This window comes from Seriola aureovittata, chromosome 5 (assembly GCF_021018895.1).
Source record: "Seriola aureovittata isolate HTS-2021-v1 ecotype China chromosome 5, ASM2101889v1, whole genome shotgun sequence".
In the NCBI taxonomy this organism is placed as follows: Eukaryota; Metazoa; Chordata; class Actinopteri; order Carangiformes; family Carangidae; genus Seriola; species Seriola aureovittata.
Window position 1 is genome coordinate 13,714,287 of NC_079368.1, and position 10,550 is coordinate 13,724,836.

Genomic DNA, 10,550 nt, shown 5'->3' on the forward strand with positions numbered 1-10,550 from the left:
ATCTTTATAGAGATTTGGAGCCAGGTTGATGAATCCTTTAATATTTTTGATATGGAAAAGGCATTTGGAGGAAAAAAGTCTCTATTTAACAGAGGATATAAAGAAAAAGGTCCATTTCTGTCGTTTGGATTGTTGGCAGTAGTCTAGGAAGGGCTGCTGAAGGGTTTGATGAGACCAAGTTCCATAGCTTTAACCAGGCATGTGCGTGCTGTGTCGATGGGCTCCTGTCTCTTGGGATTGTCCTCTGCCTTGCCAATTATTGTGAGGATTTCCAGCATCTCACTCTCGATCAGCTTCTTGGTCAGCTCACTGTCATCTGAGTCGAGCATGTTGTAGATAATCACAAGGCCACGTTGCTGGATCTTAGGGTTGGTATGAAGACATAACCTCTGCAGGATCTCCAGCCACTGGGTGGTCTGTTGGGAGAAATTAGTCACTCAGTCAGTGACAAAGTAACACTGTAAAGTGTGTGAATAATGAGTTAAAAATGTCATACACTCCCTTAAACTTGGTAGTTTTGACCTTTTGAACACCTACAGGTCTGAACAGTGGAATCTGAGGCTTAAAATTAGGGTTTGAGTAAGTTAGGGTTTGTGTATTTATTTTTCTTTTTGTTTTAAAGAGGATCTCCCAGGGGATTTTACCCATGACTATAAGTTTACTAGACACAGGGTAACCCCCTACCTAAAAAATGTCATGTGCCATCCTGTAGCATCCTGTGTAACAAACTGGGGCTGTGGAGTTTGAAATACAGGCAGTGAGGGGATGAAAATATGCTAGTGAGCTGCATTATGGGAAGAGCAGGATTCACTGTTTTGGAGGCAGACTTATAGGGGCTCAAAGTCCCTGCTGCTTCCATTTTGACCATTTTACTATGTTCACTTCTCCCTTCTCTTCACTGTCCCCTCTCCCAGCTTTACAGAAGTACAGTAGTAAATCACTGATGTTCCCGAGTGAAAGCTAACCAGGGGATTTCATAATTTCATCATGGGGCACACATGTCTTTATAATAGACTCTGACGTGACACTGCAATTCATATTCTACACTAAAGACACTAGTGAATACTGTTGTACATACCACAAGGGTCAGTTTGCTGCAGAGCTTCTTCTGAGCAGCAGTGATCATGGCCAGAGCTCCAGCTGCGGCTATCTGAAGATCATCGTCATCCTCGCCACATAGCAGCACCAGCAGCTTCAGCTTATCATTGCCATCCTCCAGGTAACGTTCTTGGACCTATGACACACAGAGTTGGTCAATTTTAACGAGGCCATACCTGTTAGAAAACTTTGTTTACACACCGTTTGCTGATAATGCATCATCAGTTATTATGTGAAGATTTTAGCTACTTGTCTGTTCTCACCTCTTTACATGTCACAAGGTTGCACATGCATTCAGTGGCAGCCTGTTTGATCTGGTCGTGCTCCTCAAACATGTAGTTCTCAATCTCTGGCAGAGCTTTCTCTTTCACAATCTTTACTCTAGAAAGTAAACAGTATAGACAGTATAACCACAATAAAGCAAGAACTGAAAGCTGATGAATGAGCTGTTGTAACAGTGTGATTGTAATATCATGTGAAGCTGAGAGGCGTCACCTTAGTTTTTCACTGTAACCAGCCAGGTTGGTGAGGCCTTTCAGAGCCTCAAAGTTCTGCATCCCATCTCTGTCTGTGTGGAGGAGGCTAACTAAAGGTCGCACCACCTCATACACCTGTCAAGCAAAGAACAGCTGAAATAAGAATTCTAAAAAGTCCCTTGTAGAGCTATGAGGGATATGTAATGTAAACCACCAACAACTATTATAGCAATCAGAAACTACAAATAAATTATGCATCATTTTCCAGCATACAGAGAGAAAAGCAAATACAGGAAATGTGTGTAGTGAATTAAGAATGTTGTGCCTCAGTAGAATTTTCACTCCCATTCAAATGGGACAACACAGAAATACAAAGCAGTTCCTTTTCATGGCTTACCCTCTCACCAGGAAAGGCGATTTCTGGGTTAGAAATAGCTGCAATCTTGGCAAGGGCATGGCTGGCCTTCACCTTCCCAACATCTGTCCCTTCCAGAGCAAGTGGTATCAAAGCCTGCGCAACAGTTAGATTTTTTAAAAAAAAAAGCAGTGGCAAACAATATGGAAATAGTATTAAACCAGTTTAACCACAAGTACAACATATTTAAATGCACTCAATCCTTCTGTCACTGCATTATGACTTAATTACATGTACATTGATTTCCATTTCTATCACTCACCTTTCCGCCACCTTGGGCTACAATAGTACCACGATCTTTTGGATCGTCTGCTAATGCCAAGAAAACCCTGAAGATAAAAAATAGAAATGGGCCATCATCTATTTTGCAGTATTCTTTAAACTGGAGGAATATACAAGACATTTGATGTATTTAATTGTGTTTTAGATTGAATTCCCCTCCTCTCTGTATGGAACATTTAACGCAAATGGAAATGGCATGCCTAAAAAATAAAAAGCCATTCTTTTTACAGCTAAGCCTGCGTCAGAGGCGATGACAGATGTCATGATATCATTGTCATGAGATAACTGTGATGACTCATGACGATGATATCATGAGTCTGGTGTTTGGTTTTTTTTGGTGCTCTAGTTATATAATATGTTTGTTGGAACAGAAAATGCCTTATCGTCACTCTGATATGCCATGCTTCTCCCACCTTGCCAACATCTCCTTGGTCTGGTCGGTCAGGATGGCGTTGTCTGCTTTGACCATGACAGCAAGAGCTGATATGACACCTGCCTTCAGGAGCCTTTTCACTCTCTTTTCAATGAAGTCCTTCTTGTCCTGAGAAAAGAGAGTGTGCAAATTGTGTGTGTATGCATGAGTAACATTTCCTGCTGTGCCTGAGCCAGTTTGTATATACTGTGTTATGAGAGTGGTACAGTTTCTTTTTCTTTTTTTTTTTTTACCTTAGGGTGTTGCTCGGGAACATGTTGCTTTGAGAACTTGGCGAGCTGGACCAGCTCAGGAATGATTTCCTTCTTATCATAGCAGTTAGTGCAATTGATCAGGGTGCAAGCTACTGAATATAAGATTGTCTTATCCTTCGACTAAAAATAAAGAGAAAGGAGAGAGGTTATTACCAATGTCTAATCAGATATACTGTATGTTTCTTTCTGGCTGTTATGTCCATACCTTGGCCAGTTCAAACATGGCTTTCAAGGCAGGCTCATCCTCAACAAAGTCATCTTTCACGTCAGCATCATTGGTCAGATATGCAAGACCTTCGATAGCCCACTTCCTTGTTTTGGTATCAATCTGGGGATTACAGAGCCACCTGGAGTAAAAAAGGAAACATTTAACAGCAAGTGTGTATAGTGATGATGTCAACTATAATTACAAGGTACAACAATATTCTGAGACTATGAAGCCTACTTTGGGAATTAAATCCATAAGATATTTTGCATCAAAATTAGACAATAACTAATAAGGTGTTAGCATATATTTAAAAAATACTGTTAACGGTTTAATTTTTTCTCACAGATTTTCTACATAACATTTTTTCTAATGTTACATATGATAATCTGCTAGATTCTACAAATTGTGTCAGTACTCACTTTCTGCACTGCTTGGCCAATTTCTCTGTGGAGCCCTCAGCAAACTGCCTCATACTGTAATCATCACCTCCAGCTGAACCCAGTTTACAGAGACCCTGGAGAGGACATGGACAGGACAAGTTGTGTAGTCTAATCAAACTCTTTCATATTCTTGTAATAAAGTGAATAGGTTTTACTTTTCTGTACTGTCTTGAATTATTCATACATCTAACTGCAATGTTTTCATCATGTGTTGTATTACTATTCTTTATTGTGTGTGGGCTGTGGTGAAAAATCATTTTTGGCCTGTCTTTGAATAATAAGCTCCCACTATATTCTATTCTTTCCTAGGCACACTCACCACTAGTGAACGTATTTTAATCCTCTCATTCTTGGTCTTCTTGTAGATATCCTTGAGCAGTGACACACCATTGGTAATAATGAAAGAGGCCCGGCTCATCTTTGAGGAAGCATGGATCAGCGCCTCCACAGCAACCATCTGGTCCACCTCACGCTCTGAGCCACACAGCGCCACCATCATCTCCATGATACCTTGCTGTCCCACTAGGGCGTTACCAACATCAAAGGGGCCCTGCAGAAGCCCCGAGATAGTGTTGACAGCGTGAATGGTCTTGTCCATGTTGTTGGGATCAATTTTGGATCTGTAGAAAAGAAGGGGAGAACAAAGGAAAGAAAAATAACTTGGTCTCAATTCGAAAAGTCTTGGATACAAAATCTGTAAATGGGAGATCTCTATTTCATGTACGCACTTGATATATTCATCACAAATGTCCTTGAAGTTGGCTCTCTCTGGGTCACATTTGAGGTCATCATAGAGCTTGTTGAGGAGCACGCTGGCAATCAGCTGTGTGTTTTCCGTCATGGACAGCTGGTCTGGCAGTTCACTAACCTGACCACACACCTTGAGGATCTTCTTCAGACCTGGAGAACAAACACATATATGCATATACATGTTTATCTGCCGAATACACCGTGTCAGGGGGTCTAGGATGCGGCAATGGACTGTAGCTCAAACCAAGTAGGTGACATGATGCAGCTGTCTGGCTCACCATGATCAATGGTGAAGAGGGCCTTGGTGTTGTCTTTCTCTTTTTTGTCTCTGCGAGGTACATTCTTGGTCAGGAGGTTCAGCGCCTGGTCTCTGCCATGACCAGACACTTTCTTACTAGTAACCATCTCCAGCAGCGAGAGAAGAATGGTTTTCAGGTCTTTAGCTGCATCTGCAGAGGGACAGACAGATAAAAGGCCGTATGTCTCAGTCAGTAATGCTGGGAAAAAAAGAAAAGAGTAGCACCACCTTAAGCCATACAGATACAGAGGAGGATTCTGTCTCACCCAAAACCAAGGCCTCTTCTTTCCCATATTCCCTGGTATCTCCACCAGTGAGCGAGTCATTAATGCACTGGAAGAGGTTGCAGGTTGCCAGTGCAATCTCCTCATTGTCAACAGCCATGATGCTGCACATCTTATCAACACCCACCATGTGAATAATAGCCATGGCCTGTTTAGGGGAGTGAAAAGAAATATACATTTTGTGAGAAGAATGCCATGAAAATAATATTGTTCTTATTTCTAAGAGCATCAAAGGAGTTGTTCTTTTAAAGACTGATTGTATTTGGAAAAGGCTGTATATGTTGAAAGGCTTTCTGGATTCACATGCACATTTCATTTTCACTTTCACATTCACTTGACTTCACTGAGTGAGATTCTGCTTGAAGTTACTGCTTCGTAAAAGTAAGTTTTTCCTTGCCACCAAGTGCTTCCTCTTAATGGGAAATAGACCTGCTTGTCTGTTTGTTCAATGAGACTATGATCAAGACTGCACCCACCCGAGCTTTGTGTCCTGTGCACATTCCTGACAATGTACGAACAGCAGCCAGGATCATTTCTGGTTTTCCTGTCTCAATCATGTTGATCAGCAAAGGCACTCCGTTGTTTTGGAAGATTCTCTCTGCTCCAGCATCTTCTCTCGACAGCACAATAAGATTGTTGGCAGCCTAGACATAAAAAGAAGAAGTAGTGCTTTGTGAAAGAAGATGAACTTTGCATCAGCATCCTGACTAAACACTAAAAAAATAGGAAGCTGATTCATTTCTTCAAACAATAACAAAAATACCTACTTTTTCTCTCTTGTCCTTTTCCATTTCCTCATCAAGCAAAATGTCAAACATATTCTGTACCCTCGAATCTGTGGAGAATGTTGTTTTGAGCTGTGGAGAAGAAAAATGTAAGTGAAACTTTCCTCTAGCAGTAAAGCAACAGTGGACAAATGATGCTGGCATCTCCCTGCCATGTGCATTTAGTTAGTTTTGGTTTAGTGTAAATATCTGTCCATTTTTCTTTGTATCCAAACATTTAATTTTCATCCCACAAGAAAATCGCGATTATAATATTTTTCAGCCAAAAGATCACTGCAGAATAAATCTAGCAGCGCTGATTTAATGTTATAGATTAGTGAATGCTGGATGCATTTATGTAAAGTGATGTCTGTAGTCCTTCTGTGTGTAGATGTGTTGGTCTGTGTAATGCTGACCTTAGCCTGGATGTCTGCCCCCAGCCTGCGGAGGGTCTCCAGGAAGGTCTTGTTCTTTGGTTCGATGGTGGCGCATCTCTGCACATCTTTGAAAGCCATATCTAGTTTTCCCAGCTTCTCCAGAGCTTGGCATCGCCGATACAAGGCTTTAATGTCTGCTGCATCAACATCAATTGCTAAAAAAGGGGAAGAACCATAATGAGCTTGTGGACTTTGATTTCAGTTAGTGTTCGTATTCTTTTGTTTGATACTATAACTGGTGTTGGTTAAATTTCTAGATTTATTGTTTTACCTTTAGATGCATCAGATGCTGCATTGGCATAGTTTTCCTATGACAAAAAAAAGAAACTTTTACATGAAAGTCTATTCATCAGAAGAATTACAAATTATACTTCATCTGGTGCTTGTATGTTGTGCGTTACCAAACTGCTTACCTTTTTTAGGTAGCATGCAGATCTGTTCCTGTGAATGACAGCCAGCACCTTTTTGTCCTTGCACACCTTGATGGCTTTAGTGTAGCATTCAATGGCCTTGTCGATATCTCCAGCCTGGAAGAACTTGTTTCCATCGTCTTTTAACTGGACTGGGTCTCCCATCTGGTAGGAAATGTTATTATAACATATGAAATATAAAATCTTCAGATCCTAAAACATTTGACTGTTTCGTGTAAAATCTAAATTGACAGCCATCACTTGTTGAATTGAGGAATTTCAGTATCATCAGTCATTCAATACATGTAGTATTTTCACCAAAATAAGGCCATTGAAGCTTAATACCTGAGTCAACTGGTATAAAGACAAATATTTCAAACACACTTAAGATTGAAAACAAATCTACTGAGCAATATCACACGTTTTCAGTCATTTTAGGTAAAAGAGCACTAGAATAGAAGTAAAGACGCAGTCCGAAACCAATATACATGTACAGCACAGACACTTATTTCACATTCAGCCCTGGAGAACAGCAATCATAATCTGTCAGCAGAATATTTACAAATACCGTAGCAATAGAAATGTTTTTATTCTCACCATTCTTGCTAATAGGTGTCCTGCTGACCTGGGTCTCTTGTAGCAAATGGCCACGCACATGCTATCTCTAACTTTAAATGGCCTCCCCTCAGGCCTTATTTGGGCATGGTCTCGTACCCCAGTTGGAGCATTGCAACAAATGCCACTTTCCCAATGGACAGACACCATCTCCTCCTGCTCCTCTGATAAACATGGTCTATCCCCCTTCTGTGCCCTTCTCCCCAAAGAAAAAAAAAAGGTCTCTGTGGAAGCTGTACAGTACCTTCAGGATTGTCTGTTGTGTGTCTTGCTTGATCCTCTTCTAGGTTCTTCTGTTTTTTTCTCCCGCGTGTACGGTCTGCACCTCCAGTGTTTGTTGCAAACTCTTTCTGTCTTGTGTAACCTTCCTCCGCCAACGCCTCAATTTATATTTATACTGGGATCGCAATGAGGTGGGACTAAGGTGGACCATCCATCACACATAGGGGTTCATTTCAAACATGCAAAAGTCCCTAAATGCAACTTTGAACTAAAGTTCATCATAAGCAATGATTACATGTGTTACAGCAAATATCTTTCCAGTTTCTTTGAATTACCCAAGGCTTTATGAACAAAACAGTCATTTCCCATTCAAAAAAATTCTGTGAGAGTGACCCCCCTCAAAGATGGTCTGCTCCTGATAAGGTCTATTTAGGGCACAGACAGCTGAGAACTCACCAGCAAATGCCTGATACCAAAGTGGCGGGAGGGGGGTTTAAAAGAGTGTGTGTATGGAGACAGTAAGGGGAGGGGGGGACTGACAGCTGTAGAACCACAGAGGGACCTGGTAGCTTCTAGAAAGAGAATGATCTTCCGCCACATGAGTTGGGTTAAGGTATTTAGTTGTGGTGGTAAGGGGAAGGGTTAGGTGTTAGAGAATGCATTATATCAACAAGGATCCTCATAAATGTACAGTTGAAGTAAGACATTTACATACAACTTAGCCAAATACATTTAAACTATTACATTTAATCCTAATAAACATTACCTGTTTTAGGTAGGTTAGGATCACTACTTCAGTTTAAGAATGTGAAATGTCAGAATAATAGTCAGAAGTTTACATACACTTTGTAGTATGTTTCGGGGGGCCTTCACAAGCTTCTTACAATAAGTTGCTGGAATTTTGGCCCATTCCTCCTGACAGAGACGGTGTAACTGAGTCAGGGTTGTAGGCTGCCTTGCTTGCAAATGCCTTTTCAGTTCTGCACACAAATTATCAATTGGATTGAAGTCGGGGCTTTGTGATGGCCACTCCAATAACTTGACTTTGTTGTCTTTAAGCCATTTTGCCACAATTTTGGAAGTGTGCTTGGGGTCATTGTCCATTTGGAGGACCAATTTGCAACCAAGCTTTAACTTCCTGTCTGATGTGTCAAAATGTTGGTTCAATATATCTCCATAATTGTCCTTCCTCATGATGCCATCTGTTTTGCGAAGTGCACCAGTCCCTTCAGCAGAAAAGGCAGCAACAATATGGTGAAGCCTCCCCTGTGATTCACAGTTGGGATGGTGTTAAGCCTCCCTCTTTTTTCTCGGTGATAGTCACGATGACCGACCAGTTCAGTTTTTGTTATCAGAAAGTAAGATCTCTGTCCCCATGTGCAGTGGCAAACTGTAGTCTAGCTTTTTTTTATGGTGGTTTTGGAGCAGTGACTTCTAGCTGAGCAGCCTTTCGAGTTATGTTGATATAGGACTAATTTTTCTGTGGATATAGATACTTTTTTTAATGTGTATCATTCAGAATCTTCACAAGGTTATTTGCTGTTCTCACACCAACGTAAGTTTATCTCTAGGACACAGAACATGTGTCCGTTCTGAGTGGTATAACACTGCTTATAGGCTACTTGCGTACAATTGTACAGATGAATGTGGTACCTTCAGGCGTGTGGAAATTGCTCTCAAGCATAAACCTGATTGACTGATTTATTTTGATTTCCCAATGATGTCAAGGAAAGAGGTACTGAGTTTGAAGGTAGGCCTTAAAATACTTTGACATGTAACCTCCACTGAACTCAGATGATGTCAATTAGCCTATCAGAGGCTTCTAAAGCCATGACATCATTTTATGGATTTTTTCCAGGTGTTTAAAGGTACAGTCAACTTAGTGTATGTAAACCTCTGACCCACAGGAATTGTGATATAGTGAATTAAAAATGAGTGTGTCTATTGTTTATTGTTTTGGGTAAAATAAAATATAATATAAGAGAACAATACAATACTGCAGGGAACTGATTACCTGGGTGTTTGTCTCCTGCCCAGTGCATGCTGGGATGGGCTGCAGACCCACTGTGAATGTAAACAGGAATGAGCATGTATGTTAATTAATTAATTGATTAATTAGAATGTAATAGATTATAATAGAACCTAGTGAAGAGTTATATCAGGATGTCATCACACTAGTAGTTGCACTTTCTACATCAATCAGTATATGTTTTCAGGTCAGGTGAGAGGGGGAGATAACTGATACAATAAATAATAAATATAGTCAAGTCATTTTTTATTTAGTGCCAAATCACAGAAGTTATCTCAAGGTGCTTTATTATCTTTATTAATTAGTTTTTAGATTATTATATCATTTTATTTGACAATTACAAAAGATTGCTTGTGTTAAAATCATTGAATTAAACTGTAACAATTTGACCTGCCTTTTTAATAATATGTTTAGACAATAAGTAAATAAAAATCCTAATGCTTATTAAGAATATAAAAGGGATTTTATGTTGGAATTATCAAATTATTTTTTTCTCATTCAAACTTTACTTCAAAATTAATATCCTGGAACAGTGTGGTATAAACAACATAAATTATGAACTGACACAAAAACTAAGGTCAGAAATTGTGTCATAGATTTTTTTGGCTCAGGAATGATCTGTGAAAATTGCCTGAAGGGTGCCAAACATTAGCTAGACCCCTGTAGTGACTGTTAAGGTAATTTAGAATGGTTTTCTTTTGATTAAAAGGTTCCATGTAACCCCAAGGGAATGTTTCCCCATAATAGATTTTCTTATAGGAAATACCCCACCCCCACCTTTTAAAAGTTTTTCAGGGGACTTTGTGTGAAAAGTGGTAGGCGTGATTATTCAGCGTAATGGAGAGAAAAAAAGAAAACATTCTGCAGAATGTTTTCTTTTGGGGAAAAAAGTCAAAATTTGCAATTTTTTTCTCAGAATTAAAGATTAAAGAAGAATTCCAAAACAACAACTAATTTTCACAATTGGCCCTATTCCTCTTCCGTACAATGCACATACATACAAAATGTAAGAAAAAGTCCACTGAGTTACAGCTAGCCTCTCTTTTGCAGAGTGAGTGTTTGGGTGTTTTGTTTTATCTTAAAATTGCAAATTGCCAGTCTCAGTGGATGTGATTTATTTTCAGTCATTATTCAT

The 10,550-nt window shown here is 39.8% G+C and overlaps 1 protein-coding gene across 1 annotated transcript; it reads right to left on the minus strand.

Moving 5' to 3' along the window:
- Positions 1–20: 20 nt before the first annotated feature.
- unc45b (unc-45 myosin chaperone B) lies at positions 21–7,535 on the minus strand. The gene is made up of 20 exons (XM_056377493.1): positions 7,409–7,535; positions 6,553–6,714; positions 6,411–6,447; positions 6,119–6,294; positions 5,706–5,795; positions 5,415–5,582; positions 4,921–5,086; positions 4,635–4,805; positions 4,335–4,506; positions 3,926–4,226; positions 3,586–3,680; positions 3,164–3,305; positions 2,938–3,078; positions 2,685–2,812; positions 2,252–2,318; positions 1,972–2,085; positions 1,594–1,709; positions 1,362–1,479; positions 1,079–1,234; positions 21–416 (listed from the first exon to the last, which is right to left on the minus strand). Exons 2-20 carry the CDS (start codon positions 6,712–6,714, stop codon positions 144–146), a joined length of 2,793 nt encoding a protein of 930 aa, XP_056233468.1. The 5' UTR covers positions 7,409–7,535; the 3' UTR covers positions 21–143.
- Between the last annotated feature and the right edge of the window lie 3,015 nt (positions 7,536–10,550).

Excerpts from the sequence above, each read along its gene's own strand:
- unc45b (XM_056377493.1), bottom strand. The coding sequence starts at position 6,714 with ATGGGAGACCCAGTCCAGTTAAAAGACGATGGAAACAAGTTCTTCCAG. Across the intron at positions 4,806-4,920 it reads AGAAGAGGCCTTGGTTTTGG|ATGCAGCTAAAGACCTGAAA; the intron begins GTGAGACAGAAT and ends GTCCCTCTGCAG. Across the intron at positions 2,086-2,251 it reads TAGCCCAAGGTGGCGGAAAG|GCTTTGATACCACTTGCTCT; the intron begins GTGAGTGATAGA and ends ACTGTTGCGCAG.